This window comes from Perca fluviatilis, chromosome 14 (assembly GCF_010015445.1).
Source record: "Perca fluviatilis chromosome 14, GENO_Pfluv_1.0, whole genome shotgun sequence".
In the NCBI taxonomy this organism is placed as follows: Eukaryota; Metazoa; Chordata; class Actinopteri; order Perciformes; family Percidae; genus Perca; species Perca fluviatilis.
This window is the reverse complement of record NC_053125.1, coordinates 33916123-33933458: the sequence shown is the minus strand read 5'-3', so window position 1 is coordinate 33933458 and position 17336 is coordinate 33916123. Positions and strand designations below refer to the sequence as shown.

General features: G+C 44.2%; 1 protein-coding gene across 1 annotated transcript in view; it reads right to left on the bottom strand.

Moving 5' to 3' along the window:
- Positions 1-11172: 11172 nt before the first annotated feature.
- LOC120572620 (atrial natriuretic peptide receptor 1-like) overlaps positions 11173-17336 on the bottom strand; it is a 23093-nt gene continuing 16929 nt past the window's right edge. Inside the window, exons 18-23 of the mRNA XM_039821943.1 lie at positions 16869-16956; positions 13689-13828; positions 13416-13568; positions 12120-12218; positions 11602-11693; positions 11173-11499 (exon numbers count right to left, since the gene is read on the bottom strand). Of these exons, the coding sequence (XP_039677877.1) occupies positions 11320-11499; positions 11602-11693; positions 12120-12218; positions 13416-13568; positions 13689-13828; positions 16869-16956 (752 nt within the window). The 3' untranslated portion in view covers positions 11173-11319. The remainder of the gene's footprint in view (positions 11500-11601; positions 11694-12119; positions 12219-13415; positions 13569-13688; positions 13829-16868; positions 16957-17336) is intronic.

The window sequence follows — 17336 nt, the reverse complement described above, 5'->3', positions numbered from 1 at the left end:
CTGCAGTTGGCTGCATTGGTTGAGAGTTTGACTTTATTTCATTGAAAAATCTAAATATCTTTGACTTTATTGCTGCGTATCGTTTCTTTTCTACATTTTGCGATGTTTTTACTGACTTTTAAACGTTGGAGATCTGACTGAATCACACGCAGGCCACGCCCATTTCTGCCTAGACTTTTATATTTAATTTTTAATTTTAATATTTTAGTTTTAACTCCCTTTTCGCTGGGCCCTGTTCCCCGACATTAAGACAGTTTAGTGTCTGTTTGATGTCGTGGGTTATTGAGGGACAGTCATTAGGTCCGTTCTGTAGGGAGGAACCGGGCAAGCCCAACGTGAAGAACAACAGGTGAGATAGTGCTGCAGTAAAATGACATGTCTATAATATTTTGGGGTGCCTGTTGTAAAGGGTGCACATACACGTATAAATAGTAACGTCAGCAGTAACCGATCCATCTGATTGTAATGATTTTGTGAGAAACTTCAGTGTAACTGTTGCTTGCTCGGGTGAGCCCACCCCTCTAATCCCTGTGTATTTGGTATGGTCCAGTTAGCTGAGTTTAAAAGGGCATCAGGAGAAGAAAGGAGGGCTTGGTTGGCAGCTTGCTGTGAGCTGGCTGTTTGGTTTGCCTCAGTGTAGTATTTTGTGTAGTATTTTTGTGTAGTATTTTGTGTAGTATTTTGGTTTGAATGTGTATTTGTGTTCATATTTTTTAATAAAAACACAAAATTGTGAACTTGAAAAAGCCTCAAACTCTGTTATCCCAACGAGGGAAATTTACAATTTATCACAAAGCTGCTTTTGGGAACTCCTCCTGGGTCGTGTGACCGATCTGCACGAAATTCGGCCTCTAGCGTCTCCAGACCGACCCGCCCACAAGCCCCCAAAAGAATTTTGCGACGTTAAAAATATGCGGAAATAACGAACAATTTTATTTATTTTTTCGTTTTTATCGCTAGCCACCAAAAACACCAACTTGAGCGTATCTTGGCCAAAGTAAACGCTATCGACACCAAACTTGAGATTATAGTTCGGCACGCCGCTCCGAGGCTCCGTACCAAATTTGGCGAAGATCGGCCGTTAGGGGGTGTTGCTGGGTCTGGGTCTGTGTCTGGTTCTGGTTCTAGGTCTGGGTTTGGGTCTGGTTCTGGGTCTGGGTCTGTGTCTGGTTCTGGTTCTAGGTCTGGGTTTGGGTCTGGGTCTGGGTCTTGGTCTGGGTCTGTGTCTGGTTCTGGTTCTAGGTCTGGGTTTGGGTCTGGGTCTTGGTCTGGGTCTGGGTTTGGTTCTGGTTCTGGGTCTTGGTCTGTGATATTTTTTCCAGTTTTCCTCAGTGTCAGAAAACCTTGCTCTTCTCCGCTCTGATTGGCTGTTCACAGGCTCGACACGGACGATCCAATCAGATTCACCCTGAACAAAGAAAGACCCTGGTGTGTGTGTGTGTGTGTGTGTGTGTGTGTGTGTGTGTGTGTGTGTGTGTGTGTGTGTGTGTGTGTGTGTGTGTCTCTTTGTGTGTGTGTGTGTGTGTCTCGTGTGTGTGTGTGTGTGTGTGCGTGCGCTGTGTCTCTGTGTGTGTGTGTGTCTCTGTGTGTGTCTCTCTGTGTGTGTGTGTGTGTGCATGCGTGTGTCTCTTGTGTGTGTGTGTGTGTGTGTGTGTGTGTGTGTGTCTCTGTATGTGTGTGTGTGTGTGTGCATGCGAGTCTCTCTGTGTGTGTGTGTGTGTGTGTGTGTGCGTGTGTGTGTGTGTCTCTGTGTGTGTGTGTGTGTGCATGCATGCGTGTGTGTGTGTGTGTGTCTCTGATGTATTCAGTAACTAAAAGTGTGTTTTATAACGATGAATGTTTGATGTGTGTGTCCTCAGAAATGTAAATGATGTCAACAGAATGAAGAGGCTCTATAGGTGAGTACTCATTCTATTAGTAACACACACACACACACACACACACACACAGAGAGACACACACACACACACACACACACACACACAGAGACACACACACACACACACAAGACAGATTCTCTCATCGGTAATTAAAAACCTGCTCCTCTTCTCTGTGGAGACAGAGCAGCACCATAACAACCTGGCAAATACCTCTGAGGAAATATAAAGAGATATAAAATGTGTGTGTGTGTGTGTGTGTGTGTGTGTGTGTGTGTGTGTGTGTTGTATTCAAACAGGGACATTAACCTTCTAATAGTACTACACGATATAACATCTAACCTGAATTATTAACATCTGATATTGTGATTGAGATATTTGAGGGAATATTCAAATTAAACCAATCTAAATGATTGTAGTGTGTACAACAATTCTCCATTCAGAACGCTCAGACACATATTTAGCCTTTTAACAAACATTACACACACAGACACACACACACACTCAGACACACACACAGACACACACACACACACACACACACACTCAGACACACACACACACATGCACACACACACACACAGACACACACTCAGACACACACAGACACATTCAGACACACACACACACAGAGATTATTAACAAAAAAAACTTCAAACACACTCTTATTCTCTCTCATCTGTAATTAAAAACCTGCTCCTCTACTGTGTATCTGTGTGTGTGTGTGTGTGTTTTATGAAAAGGATAGGCGAGCTGCCTTTTGCAGCTGTGCTCGTATCCAAACCACTCATGCAGATGAGTCCACAGAACACACACACAGACACACACTCTCACACAGAACACACACACAGACACACACTCTCACACAGAACACACACACACACACACACGAGTTTGGCCGAGGGATAATTTGGTCACACATGAATTTATCACTCAAGTTAAAATCCTTTTTCCATCCGTCTCTAATGTAAACATAAGGACCAGTCGGAGAGTAAGGGAGCCTGCGAGGGTCAAACTATCTCCCGGTGGAGATCCTTCGTCGTCCATCTTGCGCCACCGTGGTCGGCAGCTAACTGGTAAACTAGCCCTCCGTGGTCGGCAGCTAACCGGTAAACTAGCCCTCCGTGGTCGGCAGCTAACTGGTAAACTAGCCCACCGTGGTCGGCAGCTAACCGGTAAACTAGCCCTCCGTGGTCGGCAGCTAACTGGTAAAGCCAGCCCTCCGTGGTCGGCCAGCTAACGGTAAACCAGCTCGCGGGTCGGCAGCTAACTGGTAACTAGCCCTCGCGGGTCGGCCAGCTAACCGGTAAACTAGCCCTCCGGTGGTCGGTAGCTAACTGGTAACTAGCCCTCCGGGTCGCCAGCTAACCGGTAAACTAGCCCTCCGTGGTCGGCCAGCTAACTGGTAACTAGCCCTCCGGGGTCGCCAGCTAACCGGTAAACTAGCCGTGAACAGCCCTCGCGTGGTCGGCCAGCTAACCGGTAAACTAGCCCACCGTGGTCGGCCAGCTAACCGGTAAACTAGCCCACCGTGGTCGGCCAGCTAACCGGTAAACTAGCCCTCCGTGGTCGGCCAGCTAACCGGTAAACTAGCCCTCCGTGGTCGGCCAGCTAACCGGTAAACTAGCCCTCCGTGGTCGGCAGCTAACCGGTAAACTAGCCCTCCGTGGTCGGCCAGCTAACCGGTAAACTAGTCCTCCGTGGTCGGCAGCTAACCGGTAAACTAGCCCTCCGTGGTCGGCCAGCTAACCGGTAAACTAGCCCTCCGTGGTCGGCAGCTAACCGGTAAACTAGCCCTCCGTGGTCGGCCAGCTAACCGGTAAACTAGTCCTCCGTGGTCGGCAGCTAACCGGTAAACTAGTCCCTCCGTGGTCGGCAGCTAACCGGTAAACTAGCCCTCCGTGGTCGGCCAGCTAACCGGTAAACTAGTCCTCCGTGGTCGGCCAGCTGCCCCACAGCACGCCATCAATATTCATTAATTCAGCCAGCCAGGGGAGATGGTGATGAGCCACAACACACACTACACACCAACACACACTTCACTACACAACACACACACACACCAACACACACTACACTACACAACACACACACACACCAACACACACTTCACTACACAACACACACACACACACCAATACACACTTCACTACACAACACACACTTCACTACACAACACACACTTCACTACACAACACACACTACACTACACAACACACACTTCACTACACAACACACACTACACTACACAACACACACTTCACAACACACACTTCACTACACAACACACACTTCACTACACAACACACACTACACTACACACACTTCACAACACACACTTCACTACACAACACACACATACACACACTTCACTACACAACACACACTACACTACACAACACACACTTCACAACACACACTTCACTACACAACACACACCAACACACACTTCACTACACAACACACACACACACAACACACACTACACTACACAACACACACTTCACTACACTACACACACAACACACACTTCACTACACAACACACACTACACTACACTACACTACACTACACAACACACACTTCACTACACAACACACACAACACACACTTCACTACACAACACACACTACACTACACTACACAACACACACACACACACACACAACACACACTACACTACACTATACACTACACAACACACACTACACTACACTACACCACACAACACACACTTCACTACACAACACACACTACACCACACAACACACACTTCACAACACACACCAACACACACTTACACAACACACACACAACACCAACACACACTACACCACACCACACACACACCACCACCACACCACACACACACACAACACACACTTCACTACACAACACACACTACACTACACAACACACACTTCACAACACACACCAACACACACTTCACTACACAACACACACACACACAACACACACTACACTACACTACACAACACACACTCACTACACTACACACACAACACACACTTCACTACACAACACACACTACACACACTACACAACACACACTTCACTACACAACACACACAACACACACCTCACTACACAACACACACTACACTACACAATACAACACACACACACACACAACACACACTACACTTCACTACACAACACACACTACACTACACAACACACACTTCACTACACAACACACACTTCACTACACAACACACACAACACACACTTCACTACACAACACACTACACTACAACACCCACTACACAACACACACAACACAACACTACACACTTCACACACACAACACACACTACACTACACAACACACACTTCACTACACAACACACACAACACACACTCACTACACAACACACACTACACTACACTACACTACACAACACACACACACACAACACACACTACACTTCACTACACAACACACACTACACTACACTACACTACACAACACACACACACACAACACACACTACACTTCACTACACAACACACACTACACTACACTACACAACACACACTTCACTACACAACACACACAACACACACTTCACTACACAACACACACTACACTACACTACACAACACACACTTCACTACACAACACACACAACACACACTTCACTACACAACACACACTACACTACACTACACAACACACACTTCACTACACAACACACACTACACTACACTACACAACAACACACACACACACACACAACACACACTACACTTCACTACACAACACACACTACACTACACTACACAACACACACTTCACTACACAACACACACAACACACACTTCACTACACAACACACACACACACAACACACACTACACTACACTACACAACACACACTTCACTACACAACACACACAACACACACTTCACTACACAACACACACTACACTACACTACACTACACTACACAACACACACACAACACACACTTCACTACACAACACACACTTCACTACACAACACACACAACACACACTTCACTACACAACACACACTTCACTACACAACACACACAACACTACACAACACACACTTCACTACACAACACACACTTCACTACACAACACACACAACACACACTTCACTACACAACACACACTTCACTACACAACACACACTTCACTACACAACACACACTTCACTACACAACACACACTTCACTACACAACACACACAACACACACTTCACTACACAACACACACTTCACTACACAACACACACTACACTACACAACACACACTTCACTAGAGTCTATAAATAGGACCTGTTTTTCACGCCAGCGTGTTGGAAGCGTTTCCAGGCAACATAGAACATGAAAAGATGTTTATATTTAGACACACATACATCCTATTAATGACACATTTGTGTGTCTGAGCAGACTGATCTCATGAATTGGCGTATGTATGACACGCCAATTTGTATTCTGTTTTTGCGTGTTATCAAGACTCATAATCGCATTTTTGCGTGTATATCAACGCAAATCGGCCGCCATTGGCCTATATTGCGACTCCATTTCCGCTGTAGCGAGTGGTATAAAGGAACGGGGGATTGAGTAAGGAGGTAGGCTGGGTTGGAGGAGGGGTAAAACACAGGACTTTCACCTGGGAGCTGGTTCGCTACCGCTGTTAAGCGACATTTTTCGGCCGCTTGCCAAGTTTTGTTTTTAATAAGCCTTTACCCGATGTTTCTTTCCTAAACCCAACCATTTGTTGTTGTCGTAAGCGTGTTTTAGTCGTTATTTTCCGTGTTTTTGTCACTGTTTTGTTCCTAAAGCCTTTCCCTGTGTTCTTTTCCTAAACTCAACCATTTTTTTTTTTTCTTAACAGGCGTGTGACGTTGTTCTCGCGATAGTACGTTGCGCGTTCTCGCGATAACGCGCAACGTGGCGAGGCCACGTGGTGGGTCTGTTTACATCAGCTGTATCCAGCGTGTATCATACACGTGGATAGCTGAAAATGGCGTCAAATAACACGCCATTTGGCTTTATGAAAGTGGCGTATATATTTACGCAAAGTCATGATGCCATGTTGGTCTGAAAGTCTCGAGGTTCTGATATAAATGCAGATATATATAAATGTCCTTTAAAATAATATTTTCTAATGCTGCACCTGTCAACAGAAGGAGATGTTCTGGAGCCTATTTAGCCGTCAACGCTGCCGACGTTGTCTTTGCTGTAATCAAACGGTGCCTTGCACTGAAAGTGCGAAGGAACCTATTGTTTTTCATCAGATTATTATTTTTCCGAGTCCTTCGTCGCATTTTTGAAGGTGTTAGCATGCACGAAAACTCACAAAGATTTACACACCTGTCTCAACTGGTGAAAATTTTAAAGTTCTGTAGAGCTTGGGCTCGGGCGTTGCCAGGGGGCTCCATAGCGCCCCCTAACGTGCGCCTTAATTCCGAAAAAAGTAATAAGTTAATATACCAACTTTTGAGGGAACGTAGGTCTCATCTTGAACTCCATGGAGCTATTTTTATAAAAAAATTACAAAATTCAAAAATTTCCGAAATCTTGGTTTTCGTGCAATCTTCATTTTACGAACACTTGTTTTTGGACTTTAGGATGCACGAAAACTCTTAAAATGTTGCAGCTATGTGCAGAATATTAAACTCTTTCATCTGAATTCACATTTAGGCCTGTGAGTGGTACGGTTGCTCTATAGCGCCCCCTAATTGGTTTTAGCCCTTGGGCACATTTTTGACGGCCTCACTATACACGAAAACTCACAAAAATTGGCGCCCACATAAACACCTGGGGGCTTTGCGAGACTGTACAGCGATTTGGGCCATACCTGTAAGCGGGCTCCATAGCGCCCCCCTAATGCGTGGAAGGCCTCAACTTGGACATAGTTGCTCCAATCTTCACCAGATTTAATTCACATATTGCTCTTTTCACTGCGGACATATTTCCCATTTACATTCATTAGCTCCGCCCAACCGGAAGGCGGCCATTTTTAATTATGCATTTTTCAGGTGTTTTACATTCTTTCGAACTTGTCCTAGGCCGTGATTTCAATCTTCTTGAATCTTTGCAGGTAGTATCTGTTGACCGTCATGACGAAAAGTTATCCAGAGAATTTTGATAATTGAAAAAATGTGCATGTTATAGCAACTTCCTGTCTAAACAGGAAGTTGCGTTATCTTGGCAACAATTATTCCGATTGGCCCGAAACTTGACAAGGTCGTTTTTGTCATGGCAGAATTTGCATCTCTGCCAAACTTGGCGGCAATCGGCCATTAGATGGCGCTGTTTTAATTTTGTTTAATTAATCCGCAAAATATTGATATATGGGAAACCTACTCTGTCTAACTACTCCTGAGGCGTGAGTCCAATCGGCACAAAAACTTTCATACAGACTCTGAGGACCCTCGTGACAAAGAGTTATCAAAAGAATATTGATAGCTAAAACAATGCGCAAGTTATGGAGAACCAACTTCCTGTAGGTGGGTGTGGAAACAGGAATGGCTGTATCTTGCCAATGGCTATTCCGATGGACACAAAACTTAAAACTGTTGTTCCTCATGTGCCAATGAGGCTGTCTGCCAAATATGGCGTCAATTGGCCTTTAGATAGCGCGGTTTTAATTTCTGTAATTAATTAGCAAATTCGCTTTGAGCAAAACCTCCTTTTTTAACTCCTCCAAGAGCGTGAGTCTCATCTGCACAAAAATGTGCACGTAGACTCGGAGGACGCTCATGACAAAAACATATCAAAAGAATTTTGATAGCTAACACAATGCGCAAGTTACAGAGGACCAACTTCCTGTAAGGGGCTGTCGAAACAGGAAGTTGCATATCTTACCAAGACTTATTCCGATTGCCACCAAGCATGACAAAGTTGTTCCGTATAGGGGCTTGACCATCCACGCCAAATTTATAGTGCATCGGCCATTAGATGGCGCTGTTAGAATTTCTTTTATTAATTATTCACATTGCGATATATGGGAAACATACTTTGTCTAACTCCTCCTGGGCCGTGAGTCCAATCTGCACGAAAACTTGGATATAGACTCGATGGACCCTCGTAACTAAAAGTTATCAAAAGAATTTTGATAGCTAACACAATGCGCAAGTTATGGAGGAACAACTTCATGTAGGTGGGTGTCAAAACATGAACGGTTGTATCTTAGCAAAAGTTATTCTGATTTACATGAAACTTAGAATGTGTGGTCTACATGTGATGTTGCATTTGCCAGTACCCCCCGGGGCAAGAAGCGAGGGCCCGTCATCGCTGCTTGCAGCTTTAATTATGTTTATGTTTATCATATGAAGTAAACTACTGCTGCTATTATTTTAGTTTAGTTTAGTTTAGACTTTTATTTGTCCCCGTAGGGCAATTGGTTCTGCAGCAAGACATAAACACAGGACAGTCACAAATGCAAGACCAAACTACATGAAAATACTTAATGTTACAAGCTCTGGTTAAATAACAGAGAAATTAAGAAGATAAATATGACCATATGTTAAAGGACCCATATGTTAAAGGGCCCATATGTTAAAGGGCCCATATGTTAAAGGAACCATATGTTAAAGGAACCATATGTTAAAGGACCCATATGTTAAAGGACCCATATGTTAAAGGACCCATATGTTAAAGGAACCATATGTTAAAGGACCCATATGTTAAAGGAACCATATGTTAAAGGAACCATATGTTAAAGGACCCATATGTTAAAGGACCCATATGTTAAAGGAACCATATGTTAAAGGACCCATATGTTAAAGGACCCATATGTTAAAGGAACCATATGTTAAAGGACCCATATGTTAAAGGAACCATATGTTAAAGGACCCATATGTTAAAGGAACCATATGTTAAAGGACCCATATGTTAAAGGACCCATATGTTAAAGGAACCATATGTTAAAGGACCCATATGTTAAAGGACCCATATGTTAAAGGAACCAAATGTTAAAGGACCCATATGTTAAAGGACCCATATGTTAAAGGAACCAAATGTTAAAGGACCCATATGTTAAAGGACCCATATGTTAAAGGAACCATATGTTAAAGGAACCATATGTTAAAAAGAACATCTAACAATATTCCTCGTAAAAATATTATAGCATTTCCATGAAAAAATGTCCTTAATAATCACCATTTCATCAGTTAATCAATGGGAAACACACGTGTGTACAGACACGTTTCTGGTGTACAAAGACATAGACAACTGACACGCAACTGACACGCAACTGACACGCAACTGGCACGCAACTGACACGCCACGCAGGCATTGTGAAAGAGGCCTTCACTAGAGATTACACACATTTAACCCTTTCATTCATTCATTCATTCATCATCAGAAACTGCAAATATGACAGCGCTGCTTTTCTCTTTACATTTATTAGAGTGAAATTACATTTTTGATACAACTGTGGACCAAACAGACATTAAACCAGACGGAAAAATCTGTGTGTGTGTCTGTGTGTTTGTGTGTGTGTGATGTGTCTGTCTGTGTGTGTGTGTTTGTTGTGTGTGTGTGGTGTGTGTGTGTGAGTATGTGTCTGTGTGTGTGTGTCTGTATGTGTGTGTGTCTCTGTGTGTGTGTGTCTGTGTGTGTGTGAGTATGTGTCTCTGTGTGTGTGTGTCTGTGTGTGTGATGTGTGTGTATGTGTCTGTGTGTGTGTATGTGTCTCTGTGTGTGTGATGTGTGTGAGTATGTGTATGTGTCTCTGTGTGTGTGTGTCTGTGTGTGTGTGTGATGTGTGTGTGAGTATGTGAGTATGTGTCTGTGTGTGTGTGTGTGTGTGTGTCTCTGTGTGTGTCTCTGTGTGTGTGTGTGAGTGTGTGTGTGTGTGTTTGTGTTGTCTCTGTTTGTGTGTGTGTGTGTGTGTGTCTGCGTGTCTGCGTGTGTCTGCGTGTGTCTGCGTGTGTGTGTTGTGTGTGTGAGTATGTGTCTCTGTGTGTGTCTGTGTGTGTGTGTGTTAGACATAGCAGAGAGCAGCAGTAACCTTCATGTGCTGTCGTAGGTTTCGTGATGAAATAGGATCTTAATCAACCTTTTCTTTCTAAACAGGAAATGATAAATAAACATCTGTGTCAGATATTAAGACCTGACGATGTTTCTACGATACGATGCAGCGTAAACAACTTCAACAACTTTTAAACATCTTCTGATCATCTTCAAACTTAAGATTAAAAAACATTCACACGTAACGGTACAAAACAGCAATGAAAATGTCAACCGATGTCAAAAAACTAAACAACAAAAGCAACGAAAATGTCCATAAAACCTGGTTAAACAGGTTAAAACCTTTCAGGAAGAGAAAGTGCCAAAAACATGAGAACAGCGACAGAGATGTCGAGCAAATAACGCCCCAAAAGACGCCAGAAACGAGTCCAGAAGCAGCACTGCTAACAGGAGGCAATTTGGGGGATCAGTCCGGACCTCCGCTCAGAAACCCCGGCACGGACGAGTACAGCTCCGTCTCCGTCTCCGTCTCCGTCTCCGTCTCCGTCTCCGTGGGGATGTGTTTGGTTGCCGTGGCGTCGGTATCCTTGGAGACCAGAGAGGTTTTCTTCCCCTCCAGCCAGTAGGTCACCATGTCCCCTTTCCCCTTCGGAGACACAGAGAGAGAGAGAGAGACCACAGTTAGACAGTTAGACAGTTAGACACAGAATGGCAACAAACCCCATAGTGCCCCCAGTGTTGCCGGTACCTTGACTTGCATCGTCCCTCTGCACTGCAGCTCATAGCCTCCGATCTCCTCGAGCAGGTAGAACGTACTGCAGCTGCTCTGGATCTTCAGGGCTGGAAACACACGTTTAACCAAGATGTTTTACTGCAGTAAAAGTACTAAAAACAGATGTTACTACAGTAAAAGTACTAAAAACAGACAAGGTACTGCACTAAAAGTACTAACGTAGACTCGCTGTATCCAGGACATTTCCGACACAAAGCACAATAAAAAGTCCCGTAAGATATCAATGCGCAGAAAGATAAGCCTGATTGGTTTCTCTGTCTCTGGGGGCGGGTCTTTCTCTCTTACACACACACACACACACACACACACACACACACACACTAAAGTTTGATTGACACATTTTGGGCAAATCATTTGGGAGATGTTTTTAGGTGTCTTAACTCTGGTGCCACCGTATTTCAGTGTAACACAGAGATGTGTGTGTGTGTGTGTGTGTGTGTGTGTGTGTGTGTGTGTGTGTGTGTGTGTGTTACCCAGGCTGGTGGACTCCATCCTTGATGCTGTGTTGACTGTATCTCCAAACAGACAGTAACGAGGCATCTTGGTCCCCACAACCCCCGCTACCACCGGACCTGCACACAAACAGCACAGCTAGTAAAACTCTCTGGTTGTTTACATTTCTCTCAACCAATCACAGTCATCCTGGATGGCGCTGAGCTCCGGACGCAGCGACCGTGGCTCTGCTAAATAGTCTCAGGAAGGAACTGGTTCTGGGGGAACATTTGCACCCCCCAAAATAAAACTCCTTATCCAATATTAACTGAAGTCAACTGTTGACGCAATACAGTAACGTGAGATATTTAAATTAGCTGATACATGGTGAAACCTCATTGACTACGTTTACAAGCTGTCAATTTTCGGGTTATGGTCGGGTTAAGGTCACTATTCGGGTTTCTGAAACATTCGGAATAACCCGTTTACATGCGAGAGCAGAGAGAGTTACTCCTACATGGCATTTGTAATCAATCGGCGATATCCCGACGTAAACGGCGACGCACGGTTAGCGTCTGGACGTAGCCTACGGACGACCTTAAGACAAAATAACTTTTCGGTCACCTTCTTATAAATCTCACTATCTCGGTACTTTCTGCCGTCAACAAAAGACATTACATTCATGGTTTTCACCACACTAATGAAGAAATCGGTTTCCTCCTTGCTCCAAAAGTGTGGTGCTGTGCTGCGTCTCGCCATGTTTACCTCTACTTCTTGTTTACTTCCGGTATACTGCGCGCAGGTTTTCTGCATTGACATATAACTATATTATTATAGTATACTCTATAATTATTATTATAACTATGTTTTCTGGCACATACAAGAAGTTCCTCTACTCAAAAGACCGAGACTCCTTGCGAATAGAACATGCGCAGAACACAAATCAGTGTTCCTTTTGATGGGGATATGCCGATACGCGTTTACATGACCAAAATTTCGGGTTAGAAAAGGGGTAACCCAGGTAGCATATTCGGGTTTTTGCCGGTGTTTACATGGCCGTGCGCGACCAGGTTATTGCTAATATTCCGGTTTTGAACGGGTTATTGGCTGCATGTAAATGTAGTCATTGGCTCTTACGTACTTCATCCGCAACAATCCCACCAATCAGTCCCAAAACCTCCCAGTTAGAGAGGAAATGACCTCAACATAGTCTTGGTAAATCTTCACAATCATTCCCTGAAAGAACCGAGCCGGTCTGACTGAAGGTTGTTGTTTAGTGTGTGTTTGTGTTTGTGTGTTTTTTCTCTGTGTGTGTGTGTGTGTGTGTGTGTGTGTACCTGAGTGTATCCCGGCCCGTATCTGCAGCTGTGTGTTGGGTTTGTGGGGGATCCTGAAGGTGCGACAGACGCCCACCAGGTCCAGAGCCATGCTGGCGATCTCGGCAGCGTGAAGGATCCCGTTCTCCAGAGGAACGCCGGACACCACCATGTCTGCAAGACACACACACACACACACACACACACACACAGACACACTGTCAGCACACATGGTAACTAACGACTACAATCTGTCTGTGTGTCTGTGTGTGTGTGTGTGTGTGTGTGACCCACATGCGTCTCCGATGGTCTCCACCTTGTAGACGTCGTAGTTGTCGATGATGTCGTCGAAGGTGGTGTAGAGTTTGTTCAGGAAGTCGACCACCTGGTACGGAGTGCTGCTGCTGGACAGCTGGGTGAAACCCACGATGTCACTACACACACACATGCACACACACACACACACACACACACACACACACGCACATTGAAATTTTTAGACTAATTACTTTTATGGTAGAAGCACAAATATCCAGGAACATGAACCTGTGAGTTGGACAGGCAACCCTAAAGCACCCCCCAAATATATTCATCCAAGTATACCCCAAACCTCCGGGAAACACTGATAGTATCTTAAATACATCTTTTCTTTCCTTTTTGTGATAAACTTTTTTATTGGCACCTTCAGACATACAAAACAAATTCCACAACGTGTGACAGGTAATAGCCATAGCCAGTATATAAGAATGGACCACCAGACCCCGTGTCTCTGGTCTGAGACCAGTGAAGGATATCAGAAGTCTCTTTCCCGGTGCTGGCTGAGCGTTACTGAGCAGCCTCCAACTGAGCTTGAAGACGTAGATGTGACGCAGTGGCGCAAAAAGTGGGTATGCATTCTGCGTTTCTAAATAATTTCTGCGTTTCTTCAATGTTACGATATAACGTTTTAGAGGACTAACAGGCTAGAGTAGGCGCCCTGTCTCATAAGATTCATCATAGAATGTTTACTTAGAATATTTACATAGAATGTTGACATAGAATGTTGACATAGAATGTTGACACAGAATGTTGACATAGAATGTTGACATAGAATGTTGACTTAGAATGTTTACTTAGAATGTTGACATAGAATGCTGACATAGAATGTTGACATGGAATGTTGACATGGAATGTTGACATAGAATGTTGACATAGAATGTTGACATAGAATGTTGACATAGAAGAGGGGGGGGGGAGCGGGTGAGCAGGTACGAGCGTACGAGTAGTAAGTTGCCGTCTATGGAAAAAGAGCAAATCAAAACAGCTGTTGGGGCTGAAAATAGAAAAAGAAAGAGGGGAAAAGGAGAGGACATGTCAAGAGATGGACAGCAGTTAAATAAGATGATGGTGAAAGGCAACAGGTAGGATTTAAAGTGTGACGTCTGTGCTTGGAGGGTTGTAAATATTCATGTTAACAGACTAGTGAGCGTTTGTTAACACTGGGAATGGAGCAGCCAAATGGGGGTTCACGGCTAGCTTAGAATATGCAGAACTGAGGTTGCTGAGCTGAAAACTGATAAATATAATGTTACGTTTACACGTGGCCGGCTATTTTCATAAACGGACATTTCAACCTCTCTGTTTTCAGAAAAGTGTTCTTGTATATGTACCCGTGTATATATGCCGTCAATGCCGCCAAGAGCATGCCAGACCTGTAGGTGGTGGTGTAACAAGAAGCTCAAGCCCACGTTAGCCAATCAGAATCCAGAAAATAGCAACAACAGCAACCAATCACTTCCTCTTTCTCTCTCTCTCTCGGCTGCCTAAACCTCCGTTTGTCTCAGTTTACGTGCAAACGAAGATTTCCAAAATCTCCACTCTGGCCGGAGTTTTTAGAAAGACTCTGTTTCAGAGGAGAATTCTCCGTTTGCGTGTAAACGAAGGGTACAAACGAAGGGAAATGTCTCCGTTTGTAAAAATAACCACGTACGTGTAAACAGGGTCTAAGGTAGCATGTACAATAGATGACACTGATCTGGAAAACATAACTAATGCAATAACTCTGGTTTACCATGGAATCATAGATTTGCTACCAAACTTGGAGGCTTGCAAATATTCATGTTAACAGACTGGCTAGTGTTTGCTAACTTAATGCAAACCAGTGTTGCTGATAACTACATTTAGATTTTGGTTAAACCCTATGGTACCAATCCCATGCATGACATACAGTATCTAAATTGTATGAAGGTAAAATAACAACTGGTAAATATAAGGTAACATGCACAATAAATGACAAGAAGAAAAATAAATATGAAAAACATAAATATTTAAAATCCCAAATGTGAATGTAATTTCAACCATAGCACAACCTTAGTGCATAATAGTTGTCTTATCAGATGCCATCACTAGGCTGATTTAAGAATTGAATTTAGGCTGCTATATTTAACAGTGAGTTCATTTCATTGAGGTGTGAGGATGGTGGATCAGGAAAGACAGAGGAAGGCAACAGGGAGGTCTAACATTAGGTGGAAGTGTAGGGGGAGCCACTTGATGGGAAATAGTGCAGACAGAGAAGCCAGGAAAGCCATTCATCACTCAAATCACATCAACCAGGAGTGATGATTAGGTTGCCAATTGTCACAATTTGGTTACCAAGGGCAACCGTGCAACCGTTAATGTCACTGATATACTTTAAAATAAACCTTTATTATTATTAAAGCCCATACATGATGATGTCCGGCACTTTTTTTTGGGGGGCGCCAAAATTGTTGCTGCATACCCCCCTCTGACACTGGGTAATTGCGCCACTGATGTGACGTGAGCAACCTGTCTGAAAGTGTGAAGTCTTCTGGTAGCTGTGCCGAGAGAAATCTCAATCATTCCCAATCTTACAGAGACGGAGAGCGTAGGTATATGTAAGGAGATAACATAGGCACAGGCTAATTACTGATCACTAACATGCTAGTTAACATTAGTCATTAAACCTAAACAGATAATGGAAGTCCAAACTGCCTGTGAGCTTCTCCTGTACTATACGGTAATTCCTCTACTGTGTGACAGTAAGTCTCGTGGTTATGACCCAATCGTTAGCCTATTGTTATAAAAGTGTGTTCGCTCGGAGCCATAACGTGAGGTACAAGGTAATGGAGCCTTTTATACATTGTCGTGTTTCTTTAGAAATAAACAACGGACAAATAGAGTCTTTAAACGCTTCAGATGTAAAGTTATTCTCTGTCAAAGTGACGTCAGAATGAATGGGAGTCAATGGGATGCTAACGGGAGGTGATGTCCCAAACTGTCTCCCAATTAATTACGTTCCCCTCGGTGCTCTTGCTCCCATTTCTTTACTTTTGGGAGTTCTCCTACAGATACTTTAAACACATCTCCAGTGATACTGGGGTATTGTCCCCAGGGCACACAGAGTCCTGTCCCGTGTGGGAGACCCGTCCCGTGTGGGAGACCCGTCCCGTGTGGGAGACCCTTCCCGTGTGGTACCTGAAGAAGACGGTGGCGCTGACGTAGCTCTGAGCCTGCATGGGTTTGCCCTGCCGCAGGTCGTCAGCCACCTGTCTGGGAAGCATACCTGCAACATACAACACACACACACACACACACACATAGACACACACACAGAACACACACTGTCAGGGGGGTCAAACTCTAGGCCCGCGGCCCCAATACGGACCCTTGTACATTTTGGCCCGTTTAGTTTTTTTGTGTGTGTGTGTTTCTATGTGTGTGTGTGTTTGTGTATCTGTGTGTTTCTCTGTGGGTGTGTGTGTGTGTGTTTGCGCGTGTGTGTCTGTGTGTATGTGTGTGTCTGCGTGTGTGTGTGTCTGTGTGTGTGTGTGTCTCTCTCTCTGTGTGTGTGTGTGTCTCTCTCTCTCTCTGTGTGTTTGTGTGCGTGTCTGTGTGTGTGTGTGTGTCTGTGTGTGTCTCTGTGTGTGTGTGTGTGTGTGTGTG